This window comes from Solea solea, chromosome 2 (genome assembly GCF_958295425.1).
Source record: "Solea solea chromosome 2, fSolSol10.1, whole genome shotgun sequence".
Classification (NCBI taxonomy): domain Eukaryota; kingdom Metazoa; phylum Chordata; class Actinopteri; order Pleuronectiformes; family Soleidae; genus Solea; species Solea solea.
In genome coordinates this window covers 34692258-34716213 of record NC_081135.1, presented here as the reverse complement: position 1 = coordinate 34716213, position 23956 = coordinate 34692258, and the positions used below count along the sequence as shown (strand labels likewise).

General features: G+C 40.4%; 1 protein-coding gene across 1 annotated transcript in view; it reads right to left on the bottom strand.

Moving 5' to 3' along the window:
- tmtops2b (teleost multiple tissue opsin 2b) overlaps window positions 1–22794 on the bottom strand; it is a 30716-nt gene extending 7922 nt beyond the window's left edge. Inside the window, exons 1-3 of the mRNA XM_058623202.1 lie at window positions 22028–22794; window positions 10763–11088; window positions 94–327 (exon numbers count right to left, since the gene is read on the bottom strand). Coding sequence (XP_058479185.1) covers window positions 94–327; window positions 10763–11088; window positions 22028–22394 — 927 coding nt within the window. The 5' untranslated portion in view covers window positions 22395–22794. The remainder of the gene's footprint in view (window positions 1–93; window positions 328–10762; window positions 11089–22027) is intronic.
- Between the last annotated feature and the right edge of the window lie 1162 nt (window positions 22795–23956).

Here is a 23956-nt window from a genome sequence, read left to right as displayed (position 1 = left end):
AAAGTTGTCGCTCATGTCAATCTCCGTAATTTCCTTTTAAAAAAAAAAAAAAAAAAATATATATATATATATATATATATATTTCAAACTCACCTGTTTATTCATAAGTATATAAATGATGGGGTTGATGACTGTGCTGCTCTTGGCCAGCAGCGACGGCACCACGCTGGCCACAGGGCTGATGATGTGGGGCGGACCGAACGTCGCCATCATGGCCACCACGCCGTACGGCATCCAGCAGAGCAGGTAGCAGAGGGCCGTGGTCAGCACCATGAACAGGATGTGGTACTCTCTCCTGCGCGCCGCCGTCTTCCGGACCTTACCCACCTGTGGATGAGAGGGGCGGAGTTTGTCGTAGCACAGACTGACAACATGAGTCGATATGATGCTCAGAGTCGTTGTATCGGTCGGATAATGATTAAAAACACTGGGGGAAAAGGGGCTGATATAATATGTATGTACAGAGAGTATAAGAATGTGCAACACAGAGTGTCTTATTTCCTTTTTTTTCAGCAATCTGATAAAAAAATATCTAATTTTCACCAGCTATATAAACACATTCTGGGCAAAAAGTCCCCAAAATGTTTAAAATCGTATTTAATTGGTGACATTTGGAAATATGTCACAGTTGGTTCATTTTGATGAACAAAAAGGGTCTAATTTGTGACTTCTGTACAATTATTGCTATTTTATTGCACGGCAAAAAAAAAAGCGATATAAAATGAATCACAACTTTGACTCAACAAACACATAAGAAGACGGAAAAAAAACTCATTATTTTTAAAACCTGAATATGTAACCTATAAACACACACACACACACACACACAATGTTCATATAAGGAGTTGTGTATTATTCCCTATGTCAAGTTACCATGGGTTCACCTAAAGGTTAAGACAGCTGATGATCGTCGTGTGTTGTAGACTGTAGAGGCGGTTTGTCCAAAGTTAGTTTTCTAATCAAACCACCTGTCGTGACATTGGAAAGGGTTAAGAAATGTAAAGATAATTCAAATGAATTATCAAATTGTTTTGTTGTGTAGATTAGCAGCAGTGGACATATTTAACTCCAGACGGTCTCATGATATTATGTACATAATGTGACCTGGATACTGGTTTTCCACAGTTACTCCACTCTTTTACATGAATTATATATATATAAATATAATAATTGTCTTTCCTCTGTGTTTGTTTCCACATCAGTCACAGATTGTGTTTCTATTTCCAGTCCCACTGCCTCACACGCTTCACACACTTTACATCACGGTTGACGTTTGCACATAAAAATGTCTCGACTGTGGAAAAACTTTTATTCATAGATTACTAATGTTGTTGGCGTAGTTCTCAGGCAGTTTAGAGGTGAGACTGCAGACCCCTCCCCTTTACTCAAGCATGACAGGAAACTACGGTGGCCTTCACAAACCAGAAAGGATTTTATTGGGTTACAAGTTTCCTGTTTTAGTTCCTTGTTCTTCCTTCCTTTAGTTTCACTTCCTGCCCTGATAATCTGCCCCGCCCTGATGTGATTCACCTGTGATTGATTGCTCCAGCCTCCCCAGTGGATTTAAGTCTTGTCCTGTTGTGGTTCGACCATTTTTTTTTGTTTTTGTTTTGTGACTTGTGTTGAAAACCAAAAAGCAGGGACTTACAGTCGTGTCATGGTTTATGGATCAGAACAGCGGTGCTGCCTGGAGTGAGGGATGAGCGGAGGCTGTCGATTGTTGTGTAAGTGGAAATGTATTGACTGCAGACACCGGCTGTGGAACATCTCTGCATCATTGGCTGTAACGGCTTAGTGGAAATAGAGAAACAGAGACTCTAGTGATTGTCTTCTTTGACTTGGCTAAGTCCTTCACGAGTGTCTCTGCAGTTGTTCTGGGTTCTTTAGACTCATCTCTCGCCAGTTTTTCTTTCCACAGTCTTTGTCTGTAATGTGTGGCTCTGAAACTGATCTTTGGCCTGATGCATTCTCAAGTGACTGCTCAAACCCTTACTGTGTGAATAATATTAAAAATCAGTTCTAACTTGATTCTAATATTACGTTTTGAGCGTTACCAGGTTAAGCACATCACTGCACAACAGTGGTTTGTGCTGTGGCTCAATAAAAAGGTCAGTTCTTAAGGTTTTTTTGGGATAATTTAAATCAAATTTTAGAAGTATCCAAAATGAATACTAGGATGTTTGGAAAAAGCTGTGTTTAAATAAGCTTTAGATCTGTTTAACAGCACTTGGAAATGCCTTTTTGGGCTAATAATTTCATCCTCAACCGTAGTCACTTGTTGAGCTTGTAGTGACGACATGAAAAGTAATTTGCTCTGGGAATGCATGATATTATCGGTGTGATATCGGGACTGGCACATATTGGCTTTAAAATGTGTGATGGGATATCGGCAAACACACCAATATCTGCTGATATGACTAATGACTACAACAGTAGGAGGAAGAGGCTGCAGACTCCTTGACTTACTTGATTTATTTTGCTCAATGAACAACATTAATATGTTAGGGAAGAGTATTAGGGCCACATATAAAATAAAATAAAATAAAATAAAATAAAATAATTGAAAGAAAGCAAAATAAATACAACAGCATTAAAGCCAGAATTGTGAGATTAAAGTCAGAATTGTGAGATTAAAGTCAGAATTGTGAGATTAAAGTCGAATTGGAGATTAAAGATTAAAATGAGAATTATGAGATTTAAATCAGAATTATGAGATTAAAATCAGAATGCTGAGTTAAAAGTCAGAATTGTGAGATTAAAATTAGAATTGTGATTTAAAAGTCGAAATTCTGAGATTAAAGTCAGAATTGTGAGGAAAAAGTCAGAAATCTGATTTTAAAGTCAGAATTCTGAGATTTATGAATTTAAAAATCAGAATTCTTAACCTCAGAATTTAAAAATCAGAATTCTTAATCTCAACATTTTAAAAATCAGAATTCTTAATCTCAAAATATAAAAATCAGTATTGTTAATCTCAGAATATAAAAGTCAGAATTCTTAATCTCAGAAGACTGACATAATCCTGACTCTTCTAAGAATCATTTCACTCAGTCAGAAGCTTCTCTTTACATGATCTGCTCTTTTAAAGAAAGGGAATAGCTACATCCAAAGTTTGTGAGTGTGTGCACAGGGAAATCAATCCCCCTTCAGCTAATAGTACAAACATTGGAATCTCGGTAACAAAAAATCAACAGCATTAAAAAGCTACAAAGATGAGGTGTAGTTAATCGAGCTGCTGCCATTTCCTGAGTGAATTTTGATCTTCGTAAGAAAAGGTACAGTGTCATTCTTTCACTGCCTTCAAATGGAGCGTGTGAGGTTGCGATGGGAATTCATGTCAGCGACGAGAACACTGCTGACACAACTTAACCACCCACTGAACCTTTTCTTTCTTATGTCACAACCACAAGCTCACATCGATCCGTGTCCACCGCCACCATCACAGCTCCCTCTTCCCTTCACTTCGACCTCGTACACAACGTCTGACACAACTGTTACCCACGTATCCAAGCAACTGGTCCACTGGTGACACGCTGATTTGAGGCTCGACTCCAACACATAATTGCAATCAGATGATGTAATCTCAACTGTTTCTGCTCAAATAATGACCGTAATTTTACTGGACGTTGCTGCCTTTGACCTGTGCTCATATTGACTGCATTCATGACATTTGGACCTTCTGAGACCTTCAAGGTTGACGGTTCAGTGGGTGTGAAAGACCGCTCACAAAAGACTAGAAAAGCTCTATATAAATACAGACCATAATACCAACTCTTCTTCTTTTGATTTTATTTGGAAGTAACGAGTAACAAAGATAGTTAGAGGAGATGTAGTGGAGAAAAAGTAAAAGTTGTTCAAAATGAATCACGTTTTATCTATTCTAAATGTCCCTTGATTTCTTTTTTTTAATGCTCTTATGCAAATATTTTCTTTATTGAGACAATATCTCTGTCACCCTGCATATTTTGAGTTATTCCTCTTATTGTGAGAGCTGCACAATAATAAAAGGATGTGTATCACCCTGCAGTGCTGTGAATAAAGTGCCGTCCCATGGTTTAATGTGTTGTTGCCGTAATGAGCTAATGCTAGCTAAAGGAGCTAGCGGTCTTTGGAGGTCTGCTAGCTTGGTTGCTAACACTGCATACATCATGACTTGGATGTGGGGAGCGCGTCGAGAAATGATCCGGGCTGCGTTGGATACGGAGAAGCGCACAACGCTCGCCATTCACTCAAAACCTAACGTTAGCCCACTACTCTTTAGCCAGCTTGCGAGCCCAAACAAATGTGTGCAGCGTGCCTGTTGTTTTTGGTGTTGTCGTTTTTCTAACGTTACTAGTTGTTGCAACAACGTGTGGAAGAAAAAACCAAAAAAGTTTGCTAGGCCAAAAAGAACGTTAATCTCACGATAAAAACATTGACGCCGTTAAAATGGGTTTGCGCTAACGCCGTTAATAGCGCTTTTATCTGACAGCACGAATACATAACAAAGAAAAGCACAGATATGTGAATGTTGTCGTTAAGTACAGTAACAAAGTATTTGTACTCTGTTACGTTACAACGTGTATATTCTACGCGTGATTTCACGTCTCGGTGCAGCTGCCGCTGTGATCCGGTCGCACTCGGTCAACATTGGTACAGGAGTCAAATAAATTGGCCTTCAAACACATTCAATAAACTGGAGCGCGACAGAAACGAGGAATGAAAGAAGCTTTAAATAAATGAGTTTCTCTCCTTTTATTTAGATGTGTCTGGTTGTCTGCGGTGGAGTCTTACACGAGGCTGACTCCACTTTTTCTGCAGGAGATAAGGAGTCACAAGCTCATAAAGCTTATGACTCCCCCCAATCATCACTGATTTTGCATCACAGCACACAGGAGTTGTTGTTCCACAGCTGTTAGTTCAAATGTGGTATTTTGTGACTTCAGTGTTTGGAATCCTTTTGTTTAATTTGACCTCGGTGACAAAACAAACAAACAAACAAAGCAGCTGTGAAATACTTTGTTGTGGGAGAGCGAGAAAAAATGTGGTCTAATGGTGTAGATTAAGATTTAGAGTAATTTGTTATGTCGCTAAAAAATGTGCCTGCTTTTCTCCTGCAGGTTTCAGGGATCATCCACAGCCCAGGAATCTGTATATACAGTACACCTGTGTCAGTACGTCATACAACAAAACAAAAAGAATTGAATTAACTTTAAAATGCAGCTTTGTTTGTGCTGAGAAAACGCTCTGAGGAGTTTGTAAAACACTGCGCACACAGGAATCCTTTTATGCTCAGAATGAGTCAGAAAAAGTATTATACTAAAACAACTGAGGACTATGACAAAAGTGACCTTTCTGCAGGAATGTAAGAGGCTTTATGTACATTTAACTTTTTATGGACTTGTTCTTGCTTCTAATCAGAAATTAACTTCTAAAGTTAAAACTTTAGGCAGTAGGTGCTTTTCCAACTCTGCACCTTTGTTCGATTTCTTGTCCTAAGAACCGTAACCCTTCATGTTAACGATTTCTTGATCTAGCACGGCGTTAATTTAATATGTTAAAGAATTAATGTACATGTACACTCACGGGCAACCTAATGAGGTGCACTGGACACCTAATGAAGTGGCAGGCGTGCTGTGGTGTTCTGCTGCTGCAGCATGTTGTGCATTCAAAGACGGTTTTCTGAATATCTTTGGTTGCAGCGAGTGGTGATGAGCTCATGCTTAGAAATGCAACGCAGAGGGAGAGCATAGTTCGTTAGGTACTATGTTTATTTGCCACGACTTTGTGCGATCGTCGATCGTAACCATGGCCTCAACGCAACAGGAAGTCGCAAATGAACAATTAATCGACCTTCTTTTTTTTTCAATTTTCAAATCGTAGCAATATTTGTTAAAGTCAAAATGTGTGTTGTCAAAATATCATTATTCTACAGACTGAAGGGAACATCTTTGCTTCTCACAGATCTGCACAAATATCACACAGTCCATCATTTTAAACATGTTTTTCGAATGAAAATGAGAATAATGATGTAAAAAAAAAATGAATTACCGTTCTCTCTGATAATCATGAATCATGTTACAATTCCTGTCAAAATAATCGTGATAAGATATTTATTCAAAATCGCTCGGCCCTAGTCTATTGCTCTTATAGATTCTCTCTTTAAATTGAGCATTTACTCAAATGACCTGTGGGCCAATGAGCATCTAGACTGGTCAAAAGGGGGCGTGTCTAGAGAAAACGGTGAGGGGGGGAAAAAACTACTTTTAACCCTTTAACCTCTAACCCTTAAAATGTCCATCTTTAATCATAAAAAGGCCAGAGAATGTCCTGTAACTGTTTTTACCCCATTTTTACAGAATAACTTATAATATCTGGCAAATATTTACTGCATGTTAAAATACTGTTTTAACACTTTAAAATGAAGAAAAAAAAACTGCAGTTGTACATGAACAACAGATTTTGCGTGTTAAATCAGAAATTTGAACAGTATAAAACACATTGACAATAACTTTTTTGAGTCTTTGAGTCACTCTTTCCTCTGGCGACAAAGACGCTGATTCTCCGGCTTCCTCTAAAAGTGCGAGTGAAATTACCGTAATAACCACACATTGGCTTTGGCGAGCAGCTTCTCAGCTTTCAGAAACTGTTGGAATGTTTCTGATCGCACAAACCGTCGCATGATTACAGTAATGCTAAAAAAAAAAAGAAAGTGCTTATGTCACACAATATTCCATCACGACATCGCAATTAAGATATTCATGATGATATTTCACAGTAAAAGTGCTTGTTTATCCTTCATTTTAAGTGTTTTTCAAAATAAAGTGAGAGTAAGGAGTGTAAAAATGTACCATTCCCTGTGATAATCACATCGCAAATGCAATCCTTGACCCCGCCACCATGTGATGTTTGTGTGAAGACGGTGAACAGGTGTACCTAATGAAGTGGCCATGAGTGTGTGTGTGTCAGCTTTTTTCATTAATGAAGTGAATGAAAATGAACTGAAAAACTCATCGGGCTAATGTGACTCACACAAAAGCTGCTTATTGGTGAGTGAGTGAGTGAGTGAGTGAGTGAGTGAGTGAGTGAGTCCGGGAACATCCTCTTCAAACACAGGTAGTTTGTTTTCCTCTTGTGTTTGTTTATGTTCGACAGCATCTCTTTCTCTTTGTGTCACAGGAACAAACAAAGTCTTTTTCACACGCGGTGAATCAGAATGATGATAAACAATAGGATGGTTGAGTGAATTTTCAGTTTGTGGAACACTGTGATAATCCCCCGCCTTTGCTAAACCTCTTTGCCCTGTGGATTAAATAAGTCACAAGGATTTAACTTGCAAGTGAAGTCACTCCTAAAAAAAACAAACTCCACACACTCGTCACAACCATTCATGCTTTACACGTACATGACAAAGCTCGTTATCACTTACTGTTCCTATAGATCCTGAATCCACCTGCAATACATTCACATTTGCATTACGCTCATGTTATCTGAGGCTAATCAGAGCAACGTTGCAGCTTTTTTTCACTGTGGTTTCCACAGTATGGCTCGGTAACAACACAATTCCAATGTCACCCTCGATGTGACAGTATTTTCATAAGCTGGTTTGGATGACACTGTGTCTGCCTGTCTGTCTGCCTGTTCTCCCCGTCTCTATTAGGGTAATTGGACACCAAGGTTTCTCAACCCCCGGTCCTGTGGACCCTCCACTCCATCCATGTTGCGTCAACACACCACAATCAAATAAATGTTTCATTACCAGGCTTGTGCAGTACTTTGAATCAGTCATGTTGGAGCATGAGAAACATCTTAAAAATGCAGAGCGCTGGGTCCTTGGGACCAGGATTGAGAAACCCTGCTCTAAATGGACCATCCATGTGAATGTGAACATAAATGGTTGTTCCTCTCCGTTTGTTTCCCCGCCCCCCGCGGAGGACTGGTGACCTTTCACCCTATGTTCACCTGCCACGATCCTCATGTGGAGGATAAAGCGGTAGAAAATGAATGAATGAATAAACCAGGCTACAACATAACTGTGTTAATAAGCTGCTCCTGTGGCCGTGGGAGTACACTGCACACTTTAAATCCAAGGCGATCGAGTATTACGTAATATAATGTATCACAGAACTTGACAGACTGAATATATAAGTGACCTTTTAAAATGCCACTGCAGCCGGAGCAGACGTTATTCCAGTCCTGCAATGTTCTGACAAACTCTCATTTGACTCCGAAACAAGATATAGATAAAGTTAATTAGAATTGAATTCTGTTCCTGGAGATTAACCTTCACTCCCTCTTCAATTCCCACTATTCGCCGTGTTTGCTTGTCCCAAACGGCTAATCCACCATTTTCACTTTTTTTGAAAACAGCCTGGCACACATGTACAGTATATGCTGCCGGTTGTATTATAGTATCTGTGGATTTTACTGGAACGGCTTCCCGCCAACATGGCGTTGTTTTGGTGGTGAGCGTTGCGTGACCTCAGCTAGCGGCGTTCTAAAAACTTGTGTTTCCATCGAGTGGAACTGTTCAGTTTGCAAGAATGGTACCAAAATAACCAGCCCATTAGATACCAGAGCAAAATGGTACGGTAAAGTCTGATTGGGAGACAAAATAATTTCCCATTTTCATACAAAGCTGGACGTCTCAATGAGACAAACTGAGCAGGAGGAAAAAATGCTGCTGGATGTCCTCCTGTGTTGTCTGTTGTGTCGCGTCCATTGGCCACAGTCCACACCCTGCCTACCAAATACTGTACCAGACCGGACTGTACCATGATGGAAACACAGCTTTAAAGACCATCTAACAGCACAGAGGTTCAAAGAATTATTCAGATATGTTCTGCCTTTTCACCAGCAGTTTATCAGGTCTAATAAAGTAAAGCAGTATATCGTGAAGAATTTTAAGTGTTAAATGTGTGTGTGTAAGAGAGAGGCACTAATTTCCTCTCAGAGGGAAGTGGATGTTCCCTCCAGTAAAATAGAGGAGCTACTTTTGTGGACATAGATTAGAGCACAGACAATCTGTGCCTATTTTCTGCATATTTCATGCTCCTCAGCCTTAACACGGAGGAGTAGAACCACTTGGGGCTAGAGAGGTCACATAAACAAAGCGAACAAAGACTTTGGAGCATGTTCTTGCAATTAGTGATGGGTCTTTACTGTGGGTTGTATGGTTTGGGCTTTGTTGGCCCCTCAGTTGTTTGAGCTTCCATAGAATTACAAAAAAGGTAGGGGTTTCAGACCAGGCACAGGGCTGTTTTGATATAAATAAAAGAGTTGAGAGAGAGCAATGTGCCAATGTCACTGTCCTTGTTGTTTGAGGTTTTTGGTGTTGTGCTGCTGTGCTGTGGTAAATAAGTACCACAAAGACACGTGGTGACGTCCTCGATCATGTGTTAAAATCAGCTCTGTCGTCATATGTCGCATGTCTTTGTGTTTTACCTGAGGCTACATGTATATATGTTGTCCTTACTATAGCTTTGTTCTTATTTTCAACAAGGAATACTTTCAAATGTGTAGATCTTGTCTGTGGCTGCCAAAAAACAAACTGTCCAGCTCTTTAAAGAGATCACATTAAGGCATTGGTGCTGTGGTTAATAAATGTATTTAATTTTCAAACTTGCCCCCTGGGATTTCTTAATAGCCCTTTCAATCACTTTATCTTGGCGCCGGGTCTGAGTAGAAATCTGCTGATGTAACTCCTCTGATCTGAATTTGGGGTCTGTGGAGTCTTCACCACAAAGGCAGTCAAAAGGAAATCATAGGACTATTTGTTTGTCCTTTCTCATTTTTATGAGCCCTGATGAGTGTGCTGTTAATAATAATAATTATTAATAATAATGTGACTGTTGTGTTACAGTGCTCTATTAAAAAAAAAAAAAAGTTTGATTGACTGATGAAGGACATGTCGTACAACTAATGTCACATTGCTCCTGTTTACAAAGACTAACCAGGGGCAGAATTACAACATTTACATTAAAGCATTTAGCAGACGCTTTCATCCAAAGCGACTTACAAAAGACGAATAAGCTACATTGAAGTAGTCTTGGAAAGAACTCCACTAGATAGGAACAGTGGACTGACAGAGGGAGAGAGTGCAGAAATGGATCCAAGCGCGGAGGGGGGGAGGGTAAGGTAAGTGCTAGGACAGAAGATGCTCTTGGAAGAGCTGGGTCTTCCAAGAGCTTCTTGAAGATAGACAGGGACGCCCCCCGTTCTGGTAGTGCTCGGTAGGTCATTCCACCAGCGGGGAGCGACGCATTAAAAGAGTCTGGATTGTGTTGTGCAGGGTGTAACGAGGGGTAACATAGGCCTTTAGGAGAGCATTTAAGTAGGTGGGAGCAGACCCATGGGGCACTTTGCAGGCTAGCATCAGTGATTTGAATTGGATGCGGGTGCCAGTGGAGCTCAATGAACTGAGGGGTCACATGTGGCCTTTTAGGCTGACCAGGCGCGTTCTGGACCATCTGTAGCGGGTTTTACAACACAGGTCGGGAGGCCTGTTAGCAAGGCATTGCAGTAGTCAAGGCAGGAGATGACCAGAGCCTGTACTAGGAGCTGGGTAGCCTGTTGGGTTAGGTAAGGCCTGATTCTTCTTATATTGAATAGTGCAAAGCAGCAGAGGCAACATGATCTGTAAAGGTCAATCATGACACCCCAGTTTCTTGCATCAATAACAACAAAAATCACAAAGTTACGCACTACAGCTACAAGTGGCAGATATGATAGAGCAATGTCATAAACACAAGCACATGCACACAAACCGTCGCTGTGTCTGTACCTGTTTGACGGCCCACAGCAGCCTACCATAGCAGTAGACCATCACCAGGACCGGGAGACCCAGACAGAAAGTGAAGAGACAGATTATGTAGGCGTGCGACTGCGCGGTGCGAACCGTCCATGACACGGAGCAGCTTGTCCCTGCGCCCTCTATGCCGTAGCTGCTCCAGCCCAGTAGTGGGGGCACTGTCCACAACAGGGAGTACAGCCAAGAGCCCCCGACGGCCAGCAGGGGCTTCCGGTAGCTTGGTCCGTGTTTGTTGTACACGGTCAGAGTGCTGTAGCGGTCGTAAGCGAGGATCACCAGGGAGATCAGCGACACGATACCTGAAAGTGAGGAAATAATGACATTAAAAACAGTGGGAAAGAAAAAATAACCTGATCTTAACAATCCTTTGATTTTCACAAAATACTATCATCAACATACTCCACATACTTTACTGTAGTCTACAGTACAGATGTGTGCCTGGGCAAGACACTTAGGCCACGTTCATACAGCAAAGGAAAAGATCGTTTATGCTTTGTGCCGTTTTCAAAAAGTTCCCTGTAAAAGCGGCATCATTTCAGGAAATATCTCCGTCCCCATGGAACTCAAAACGCTATAGTTCATATGCTAGCACTGTACCAAAACCAAAAACAGAAGAAGACGCTGTAAACATCACAGATATAATAAAAGAAATGGAGACAGAATAAACCAAGAGAAAGAAAGGAAAATAATGTCTGTTTGTTTATGTTTAGTGTCTTTTCTGTGACCATATTTAGCGACTTTAGCGACTTTTTAAAGCAACTAGCGAACAGATCTACCGACTTTCTATCATAAACCTAAATACTTTACGAGTAGGAAATGCACAATTCTACCGCACAAGTGCGATCTAACTGTATTTACTGCGGGCGGAGTGTCTCACACACACACACACACACACACACACAGACAGGAAGTGTGGTCTACAGGACTAGTGCATCTAGCATCTTTTCAGACTGACTTCAGTCACGTTTCATTGACAGTAGTTGGTAAAACTGTCAAACAATCTCCAAATACAAGACAGTGAGTGACAGCACAAGAGAGAGGTGGGACTATGAGGTCATCGTTTTCCTGAAGTAACGTATTCTTGGTCTACACGGAAACGCGAGGCCGGCATTTTGAGATCTTCCCACTCTGGGAGGCGTCTCCGTGTGGACGGCCACTAAACCCCATGGTGACGGCTGAATGCGTGATTTGAAAAGGCGTAGATGCCGTGTATGAATGTGAATGTAAAGCAGCTTCCCGTGTGACCGCCAAGACCTAGAAAAGCACATCGTGTGGCGTTAATTGAGCTATTTCATGGCAATGAGCTTCAAAAAAAGAGACTCTAAACCAGAAGAAAACTGACAGTCGTTCATGTGTGACTGTGAATCTTTTAATCAGAGCTTCCTGCTGTGATGTGAAAATCAGTTTGATGTTAATGTTGTGATCAAACTCGGCTGATTCCAAACACTCCACTTAATAATTGATCACCGCGTAAGGAATTCATATTGGTTGATCGTTGCCACATTTAGCGCAGCGGGAAACTCCGTGGGGAACGGAATATACGTCCGAGCTGTATAACCTTCACACGCAGTGTTTTAACAACTCCACCGAACTGAAAGGAAATCGCAGAAATTCACCCAGAATGCTTATTCAGGTCGTTTCCACATTCCTGTGAGCGTTTCCTTTCTTTCTTACTGAAAGCGAGAGTTGCCTTTAAGGAGCTTTAATGCAGCTGTATGACCTGAGGCCACTCGTCCTCGGGCAAGAATATACCTATAGCTTCTTTTTTTCCCCCTATTTTTAACATTTAGCATTAACATTTTCCACCTCATCTCTTGTATAAAACAGAGAGAACTGTCTTTTGAACCTATAATTACCTATAATTTATGCATGACGTTATTAATGGCTGACTTTTAAATTTAGAATCATTTTAGAACCAGCGCTCACTATGTGATGTATTTTTTTTTAATTATTATATTGTTAATCTGTGGCAGACTGCAGCTGTGCTCCCCTGCAGCTGCCTGTCGTCGCGTGTTTCCACAGTAGCACAAGTGCAGCGTCCGTCACCACAGGGGCCCAGTGTGGAGTCTGCGTCGTGTTTTCTCCATCATACATGATAATTATTATTTTTTATTATAATATTTATTATTCAAACCACAACAAAATGACTATAGCAGACTATAATTCAGTTAAATTCAGAATCGTGACCCGGCACCCTTCTTCTACACTCTCCTCTTCTATTCCTCCCGTTTCTCATTCGCAAGATTTAAGCTCCGAGAGGCTGAGTTTGCCATTTTTACTTTGCGCTGTTACAATAAAAGCGGGGGGGATTTTATTTGACAGCTTTCACAAGTCAGTAATAAAGAAACCAAGAAAGCTGCATTGAGCTTTTATGGAGTGTATTTCACATGGGTCCGTAGATCACACTCGACACTCCACGTCTGTGTTTTCATGTATTGGTTTGTCATCAGAACTGAGGGAACAGTGAGAATACCTTTTAAAGTGAAGTAGTTCAAAACACTTTGCACCAAAGACTCATTTAAGTAAATTATTTAATTAAATTTTCACTGTCCCTCAGAGATTCCTACACCAATTCCTATAGTAGTCTGATGAGGTTTGATAGCAGTGTTAGTTCTTTTGTATCATTTTTGCCGTGTTTCCACTCGCATTGTACCTGGTACTTTTTTTTTAGACTACCGTCACAGTAAGAGTAAAGAATCAAGCCGAACAATGCCAAACTGTAGATCAATTAAAAAGACTTAACAATCCTAAAAACGTGGGTTAATCTCCAACAATTACCAGGGAAATGTCAAAAATCTCAATATTTAACAGAGGAGTCTGGCGTATTTAGCGGCAGCACTGCTGTATTTCAGTCCAGTAACTGTGTCAGACGGAGTCTGTGCTCCGGTCATGGAGTAGAAGTACTGAACTAATGATTCTAATGATTCAGTTACAATGAAAACAACTGCTTTACAAGTCACTAGTCACCCGCTTGTGTGTGTGTGTGTCGCGTGTAAAACTAAATCCCGGCAGTTTCATGCTTTCGGTGATGACTCCGCCCACGTTGAGTAGGTACTATTTTTGTAGTGGAAAACCAACCTAAACCGTGCTGTGCCGAGGCGAGGCGAGCTGGGACCATAGGTGGAAAAGGTACTTTTGAGATGTTTGTGGGTCGTATCTATGACACATGTTCATATTATTTGAAAGAGAAACAAATGCTGTTGCACCTTATTGATTTTACGCGCCTGAGTCAAATATGACAAAACACACAAAGGACCGGTATGACTAAAATAATTAAATAATTATTTTGTACCTTTTATATGCCCTCACCTGCTGCTTACGGCTGCAGGAAAAGGCCTGGCTTTGTTGTAATTGAATAGTAGAGGAGAAAGAAATATGCTGAAAAATAACAAAGAAAGCAATGAAAAACAACAACTCCAGACATGAAATCCTCAAAAACTCTGACGTGAGCCACCCAAAATCACATTCCTCACATTTTAGACTAATAAGAATAACATAGGAGCAGGGTGAGTCCCTCCTAGCAGACGCTTTAACATATCGTGGGAAAACAAAGTTTCTATTCCCCTCAGTGTTTACGCCATTCACGGAAACAACACTACGTTACTGTACCCGTGTCATACTTTGTTTCACTAACAAGGTTGGAAATGATCATGGGGCGTTCTGGTCCTGTGGAGAGACGCCTAACGAGATGAATCTAACAAATCACATCTGACATCACATCCATGTCTCTGCCCTTTTGCAAAAACACTGTTTATTAATGCACTCAGTACAGCAGAGAGTGTGAGCAGCAGCAGCAGCAGCAGCAGCAGCAGCAGTGTGAGGCATCTTTGTTTAGTTGCAATGATGAGAATACAGAGTACTCCATTGTTCAGCCACAGGCTGGTTAGTGGGTGATTAATCCTAACGAGATCGCCATAATTACGCTGGTCATTCATCCAGTTTGAGTGCTTGCTTGGTTAGTCATTTAATTTGGCACTTAATATACAGTAGATGTGAACATTTTAAAATGCCATCATAAGATCTTTCATTGACCCACATGATCTTACTTTAAATGTCCACAGTGTAACATTTCACTGACATTTTCATTGTCCGTGAACAGAAATTTAATATACTTCCCATAAACACGCTTGAATAAGTGCGTCTGGCTTTAGTTTGGTGTCCCCTGAAACCACTGGTGCTCTTGACAGGGAACATAATTAAGACAAAAAAGTCCATGCACTCAATAGGAGGCATAACTATTTTAAAAAGTCTTTATCAGACGGGACACACTTTTGATATTCAAGTACAGTAAATGTCATATACTTTAAGATATATGAATGGATACATTTTCTGAAGGGATAATTTACAATATAGTCAAAATAATCATGAATTCTGATGTGTTGCTTATTTATGTCTATTTATTTACATATACTTACTATTTATCCATATTTATTCTTGGTTGTTTTTATTTATTTCCACTTCTTTGTCTTTAAAATCATCACATCTTGGAGAATTTTAACCGATTTTCAAGTCATATGTATATTTATACAGGAGACTTGGGTCATATAGTATTGTGTATCATTGCCACTGACCCCCCACTGCCATTCTTGGTATTTCTGGTTGAACATAAAAAAAAACTGTAACATAAAGGAAAAGTTAATATAATGATGTAAGACACTTGAACATGTTGGAGGCTCAACTTTGAAAAAAACATTTCAAAGGAGAGTAAACAGCATTTTCCACAGGAAGTATACTCTCTGAAATTTGACTGTTTTCTGTTCCCCCCAAAAATGAAATAGGATTTTGGTCCCTGCGCACAACAGGACACTTCTGTTATTTCTATTTCCCAACCCTTGCTTTGAAACCTTCTCTATAACAAAGTGTGGCATCAATAGCTGACCTGTTCTTACGCAAACCACTGACATCAGCATCAAATCATATAAACACAGAGTAAATAGAATCTTCCATGTTTTGTTACGCTCTCACTGGCAATGTCATGATGTTCTGATGTTCCATAGGCATCATATCAAAACTCTAGGAGCTCTTTATCCTTTCAAATCACTAAATCCTGATTTAATGGATATATATTATGTAATGTGGGATTGTCAATGTACGTCACTTTGATCATCACATGAAAATATCTAATTATAATCGTACAGCAAGTATTAACACTGTGTCTTTTTGTGGTATTGTGAATTTGTTTAACGGCCCTCGAGCAATGTCTGACGCACATCTGTGTCTGGAATTAGGCTTTCATCCTGCAAAACAGTGCATTTTAAAGAAAACCACTGAAGTTTATATGCTTGATTTTAACAAACACATGGTCAGGATCACTTTAGTGGAGAAATGTCAAGATATTAAAAGTGAATCCTTGGTTGTTAACACAGATTCTGTGAATCTACGTGAAATATAGAGAGTTAAGTGAAAATGTCACCAAGAGAGTATGAAAGTATTAATCAGTTTACAAAACGAGTGCTTGTTCGGTGAATTGATCGTAACAGTAGATAAATAATTGCAGAGCACAAGAGAAACACAGTGTAATGCCAGTGGACACAGGAAGTGACATAAAACGTTTCATTCCATATATTCAAAGTTTCATTCAATATATATTCAGACTTTTATTCCATTAAATTAATTTCCTGAATGTCATGCCATATTGTGTGTGTGTGTGTGTGTGTGTGTGTACATATCAGCCTGAGGTTAGTTAGAAAATGATGATGAGTTCTGTGAAAGAGTGTCAGATGCTACAAGATTATTTCTGCTTTCAGAAAATATTATTCATGTTTATGTTCAATTATTGCATCTTTCTATGAATGAAATGAAATGAAATAAATCGAATAAAAAAAAAGGACAAGATAACCATCGTCCTTGCCGAGGCTTGCGATTCATAGAATGAAATTGTCTGGGTATTAACAAGCATCATATTGACTTTTCAGAAATATGACGATTATTCATTCATTCATTCATTCATTAACTACCACTTATCCTGCAGAGGGTTGGTTGCAGGCGGCGGGCAGCTGACGTGGGGCGAAAGGCAGGGTAAACCCTGGACAAAAGGCCAGTCTGTCACAGAACCAGCAGCAAAGAGAAAACAAAGACGAAACAAGCATTCACACTCACGTTCACACCTGTCAGTGTCGAGGCTCTAATTAACCTAACACCCGTCCACACGTCCTTGGACTGAGGGAAGGAGCCAGAGTGAAGAGTAACACATCACATCACATTAACATCCACAGAGCAGCAGCGGGCTCATGCAGGTTTAATCTTGTTGACCCCATATACGGAGCCTCTGCATTACATTAATAAACCCCTGTGACACGAGAATGTATGAATAATGCTCATGTTAATCCGTTTCTTTTCCCCTTTGCTAATTTTACATGTGCGCACACGCCGACACTCCCTTAACTACATTCACACGTCTAAGTAAGGGATTATGATTTCAAGTCAATTTGTGCAGTTTGCAAACTAATGTAAATGTAAATGTAACATAACGCGAAAATGCGAATGTTGTAAATTTTGCAGTATGTGTGTGTGTGTGTGGGTGTATATATATGTTGAAGTTAACCCTAATTCTATGGAAACACAAATCAGGGAGTGCAAAGAACAAATCAGGGAGTGCAAAGAACAAATCAGGGAGCGCAAAGAACAAGTGAGGGAGCGCAAAGAACAAGTGAGGGAGCGCAAAGATAAATAAGGGAGTGCAAAGAACAAGTGAGGGAGCGCAAAGAACAAGTGAGGGAGCGCAAAGATAAATAAGGGAGTGCAAAGAACAAGTGAGGGAGCACAAATAACAAATCAGGGAGTGCAAAGAACAAGTGAGGGAGCACAAAGAACAAGTGAGGGAGCGCAAAGAACAAGTGAGGGAGCGCAAAGAACAAGTGAGGGAGCGCAAAGATAAATAAGGGAGTGCAAAGAACAAGTGAGGGAGCACAAAGAACAAATCAGGGAGTGCACAGAACAAGTGAGGGAGCGCAAAGAACAAATCAGGGAGAGACCACAGGTAATATGTGATGTTAGAGCAGTAGACTGTCTATTTAGGTCTTTTGCAGGGACGATTATGCTGAATGTTAAACGTAACATTTAGAGGACCAAGCAGGACTTGGCACACTGTGTCCTATAAAGGTCATCATTTACATGCATTTACTTTAAATTAAACCTCAATTATCTCTGGCCTCAGGCAGTGCTGGAGAGAAACTGGTGATCAGTCATGGTGCGTGCGGTGTGAGTGTGACGTAAGTATGCATAGACGCTGCTCCTCTGCAATCTCATTTGAAGGACAGACTTGTGATGGGGGCGGTGGCAGGGACCTTTTCTGGAGGAAATGAACAGGGTGAATAAGTCAGAATCTAATAAAATCCTGTGACTCTGTCATTTCCATACACTTTACAGGACACGGTCTGATGTTTCAATGTGCCCATGAGGAAAACCCACATGTGGAGAAGACACGATGTACTGAACAAGGTGAGTGTTCTGGACGTTTGCGAACTGAAATAAATGAAATGTGATGCATTCTGTATTCAATTTGTGTATAACAGTGCGTTTGTTTGTGCACCACAAACTATAATGTTCCTTCCTGTTATGGACTTGGGCTTTAATATCTCATAAATTCAATCAAGTCTGTGTCATGTGAAGTCAATATGTTATGTGAAGGTGAATTACTGGACTGGAGTATTCCATTTCCACCTTCTCCTGCATTCAATATCATGCCACACAAACAAGAAGTTCCTCTCCGTATGGAAACATTAAATAATTCTGGCACAGTTTGACAGAACAAAGCAGTTGAATAAACTGGGAAATGAAGGGGTCGTGCTGGGCCTTTCCCTGTAACGTACCGGAGCCAACTGCACATTGTCCAAAAATCCGTCAAAGTGTCACACTTTTCTCAACATTTATGTGGTTTATTTAAGCTAATTTAAGAAATAAGAGTTTCTTAACAAGAGAAAAACCTACATATGTGATAATAAGTATTGATACTTGGTAAGAAACAGGTTTGTGAAGACGCACTAACAAATACTGAGCGGTATCAGCACAGAATGGATGCTCTGCTCATTAAACATCCTTTTAATGACTCACTTCTTTGACACACTATGACATTAATTTGCACATTAATTGTGTGTTTGCACAGAAGATTTCCACGTTGCATTTGCAGCCTTGTTCTATAAAATATTCTAATAAATGTTTGTATTGTCTTGTGGGAGGTGCTGTGAAGGTCGCTCAGCACTCGCCAGGAAAAGGAAGGCTTATTAGAATAGAAAGCAGCAATGTGTGCAGATTTAATAAATGATGGAAATCAGCAAAAAAAAAATGCTGTGTAAACCTGTGTACTTGTGCTGCAGTTTAAAAAATCACTCACCTTTTCCTTTGTGTGCTGCAGGGTGTTCGGGTAAAAGAGGTCCCTGAGAGAGCAAGGACTTATTTCTGGTTCCAGGACAGACAGGGGAGTTGGGAGACGGGGAATTGTGGTAGACGGCTGTATTTTCTTTTTTGTATCTTAATTAGGATTATGTGGTTTGGGTTTTACCAGCTAAAAAGGCAAGATTATTATTGTTTCACCCCTCACTCTAAATTGACCGTACTCCGTCTATTGCCCTATGTCAGCTGAGATTGGCACAACTTGCACTATGACTACTTATTTAATTATGCTTTTATTGTGCTACTCTCTGCCCCTTGGGATAAATAAAGTGACTGAATTGAATTGAATTGAGCTGAACCACGGTCCTTTGACACTGGAGTGAATGCCAATTCACCATGGGTACAATGCAATGAGGCACAATGGTATGTTCCAGTTTTTGTATTTCCAACCTCACATGCTTAGACCTAAAGAAAAACCATATTGACTTTTACTGTTAATCGCATTTCTTTCTTATTTGTTTTACATTAACTCAGTTGTACACATAGCACTTCTCAATTTGTATTCGTGGATCCATTGATTTCATGCAGCCCACCTCTTAAAATCAAGTTATAATGAGTTATTTAGCATCATAAATATGTTTTTATTGTGCACAAACACTTTTATTTTGAAATTCTGTCATAAATAGACCTTATTTTGATGTCCTAATGGAGAATCGGGATATAATATTGGCTCATATCGTCCACCACGACTGAACAGTAGCTTTTTTTCCAGACAGTTGGACCCACCCCCTCCTGACCAGACTAGATGCTCATTGGCCCTGCAGACCATTTGAATTTGAGACCGCTGGTGTAGAGCATTGAAATTGAGTGGTTTTGCTCACAACTGTTGGCCCCAGAAATGTTTGCGTCCATGTTTTCTTCCAACCATAACGCCATCAATTGAACTGACCCAACGTGGAACACGCCTATGAATAATTTCCCAGTCTGGGAATCTATCTTATCTAATCCATCCATCCATATTACCACCATTTCCACCCACTAATCTCACAAGAGGACTCAACAATTAAAAGTAATCCAATTACTGACTGTAATACGCCGCAACATGCACAGACTAAGCATTAAGTTGTTCATCAGAGGACAGTCTCATGACCAAAACCACTTCAAAAACCTGCTTCCACTTAATTGAATAAACACTGCTCTATGTGACAGAGTCAGACTTAAAGGATGATGTAAGATATGAAAAATCAAATCAACTCTGTTTTGCACAAAGTGTTCATTCATTCAAAATCACTTTGAAAAGTCATGAAGATTTAAGTGCCGACGGGAAATCACTATCTGCAGTCGCCTCGGGGGGATATCTTTATTTTCTGTATGTGTGTGTGTGAACTTTTTCTGTTCATAAACACTGATCTTTTTATACCATTTACCACCTTAAAGTAAATAATCTGTCAGCTACAGACTTTTCATAGGAGGCAGATTTGTTTATTTCCAATAACATCATTTGCTCTCTCATCATCCTCCTCTACCTCACATATACTTCACACACTGGTATAATGAAATTCGATTAAGATGGAGCGTGAGATAAGGCGACTTTAAAATTATAATTTTTTTCATTTGTTTCATTTTCTACACACTCTGGTCAAAATTCCTCAGCTCCACGCCGACCACATATAACAATATTTCTGATTTTCCTCCAAGTACCACCAGAGGAAGCTTGTGCCACCGCTTGAGAACCATGAGTTTAGGCCGACTGTCCATATGAATGGCGTTAGTACAGCGTCCTAAGAAGAATAGCTACATAGATATGTGAGTGTGTTTGTTTGTGCATCTCCTATGAAAAATGAGTGAAGAAAAAAGCTGAAAAGTCTTTGTGAGAAAAGTCTTTGGGGAAGAAAGGCGACACAATTGTGAAGAGAAAAGAAAACCAGCAGACAGTTTGTACATTACCCAACTGTAATAATTATTTTAAAGAGTCTACCTATCAGGTCTGTTTCAGTTGTGTCATCATGTGTCAGCTCAGCTGAAGTAATATATGTATATAATATAAGAGTCGCTCATGTTGAATTTAACAGCGACATTTTGTCACAATGGGGAGTTTGTTAAAGTCACTCTTTAACCAGATTTACGGCAGCATTTGTGATCTGCTGCTATAACACGTCACTGTATAAATTCCACTTTATTTAATGCTATTTAACTTTGCACACGTTTATAATGTCGTGTCTTGTGCGTTTTTAAGTTTTGATTTGAAGCTGAGAGCTACCACCGAACTAAATGCCGAGTACACATAAAGGCAATAAAGAATTCTTGAATCTTGACTAAGTTTAAACCAAAGTTTATGTTTAGAAAATAGGCTATTTCCCCCCTGTTATTTATTATTTCACTTACTTTTACTTATTTGATTTATTTTTACTTTATTTTTACATGTCTGAGTCTGGTTACTGTACTGTTCTTGAAAACGGCAAAAAGAAAAGAAAAAAATATGCAAATGAGCCATGCTCTGGACCTGCCCACTCTAATCTTGTCCGCTCAGGCCACGCCCACTGCACAATTAGATCTAACATTTTGGATTTAGCGTTTAGATAATCAAACTTTGCTATAAATTTGATTATGCATTTGATGTATAACGTGTGAAAATATGTATTTAATATTGCTGTAAATCTGGTTAAAAGCGACTTTAATACAAAAATGTAAAACGTGGCAAATCAACTTCATCACGTATATTTGACTGATTACAAACACATTTCCCTGCCTTTCATCATGTAAAATGAAACACCTCTCTCTTTTAAACCACATTAGATCCTCAACAGATGGTCTAATCAGGTCTGGTCTGGTCTGGTCAGGTCTGGTCTGGTGTGGTGTTTGTGCTCAGGCATATTTTTTTCATCATGAGAAAAGCAGCGCACGTACCAAAGCAGGAGTTTATGAAGCCGTACCAGCTGCAGCCGCTGCGCCCCAGCAGCCACTTGCCGCGGACGCTGGAGGCGAAGCTGAGCGTGGTGCCGAACAAACACACCAGCATGTCACTGACGCTGATGTTCAGCAGCAGCATGTTCACCGGCGTCCGCAGCTTCTTGAACTTGCAGAACAGGAGCAGCACGACTAAGTTGTTGAGGAAGCCGAAAGTCATGATGAAGCCCAGCACCACGGACAGCACGGTGAAGCCCGTCGGGGAGAGTCTGCCCCGGTACGCCGGCGTGTCCAGCAGCTCCTGCCCATCGCTCAGGTTGAAGCTGTAATTCAGACCATCCTGACCAGAAAACATCCTGGTGTCCATTCATCGGAGCTCGTCTTTTCACTCTTGACTCCGCTCTGAGCAGCGCATCGCTCACCTCTAAAGTTCACGAAGACGCTGCGTCCATGCTGTTGTTCCTTTGGCACGTGCGACCTGCGCGACCCCCGTGTTCAAAACGCACATTCCCCCACTGATGGTGATGATGAAGAAGAAGAAGAAGGAGGAGAAGGAGAAGAAACTGACACAAAAGCAAAGTGCCACCTGTTACCTAAACGCATCTCCCTCAGTCACCACAGTTCATTTAAAGGATATTGTAAATATTCTTTTCTCCTCCAGTTTACACAAAGACTCAATCTCTCTCCTGTTGTGTACTTCGTGTTACGGAAATGTTCCGTTTTAGTTTGGGATGGATCGCAAATCCACGTTTCACAATCGAGGCTCCGGCCGCGCGTAAAGTGCTGCGTAAAGTACGCGCTGCTCCGGCAACCAGCGGCTTTTAAAGACCACTCTCTGACGTCACGAGGCATGGGGATGACAGGGGCTACAAAGGGGGAGGTGTGTGTTTGTGTGTTTAGGTTAGAGATGAAGCTAAATAAGGGTTAAGGTTTGTGATGAGTTGTGAATCGTGGTTATTGGTTAAGGATTACACAATAACAGACTGGTTGTGATTATAAATCCATTGTCTCCATGTAGGAATAGCTGTGTTTTATGTGTGAGGACAGTTACAATTTGGGTTTTAGGTTTAGAAGAAGGTTTAGGTCAGGTCCGGGGTGTGGTTATTGTTTGGTATTAAAGCTAGGGTATGTAAGATTGCTAGAAAAAACGTGTTTATTGTTGAATTTCATCCACAGGTTGTTTTGGGATCGCAGCTCCTCATCTAACGGGTATAATGTTGTAAAGGTTTCTGCCTTACTATGAGATAATGTTTGATGGGATTTGGCAATACACAAATGACGTGTAGTATAGGAATATACTGTAGTATAAACAGACACACTCGTTTTATGTAAAACAGAGGGAATCTCTTCATCTCTGAAACTCTCTCTCTCTCTTGATGCTGGTTTTATTTATCGTCCTTTTCTCTTTCCACTCTTTTTAAAAAATGTTGGCAGTTGTTGCTGCTGCTGTAGCAGAACAGCCAATGGTAATGTCCCATGACACTTGGTCAGATTAAGTCTCTGAGACAGGTCAGTTTTACTCTAATGGTGATTGTGTTGTGATCCTGCTCAGTACATATGTGCTTGGCTGAGGAGCCAATGGTGGGAAGTTATACCATCTGGTGGATTAGGACTGAACGCCTGGACGTGATGATACTGTAGTACTGCGGATCTTTGGATAGCTGGGCCTCAGTCGGTGACAGGGTTGGGGAACTCTCGTTCGCCCCTCTCCTTCATTGAAACCCGTATTTGTGGAGAATCTGGTGCTAAATCACTCGCAGACGAGTTTCTATTGAAAGTCAGCTCTCGATCCAAGCTTTTGGGCCAATGGTAGCTCATCTTTCAACGGGAGGGTTGTGGGTTTGATTTATGTCTCCAAGTATCCTTAGGCAAGACACTTAACCCTTTAACACCTAACCCTCAAAATGTCCGCCTGGACTTATTTTAACC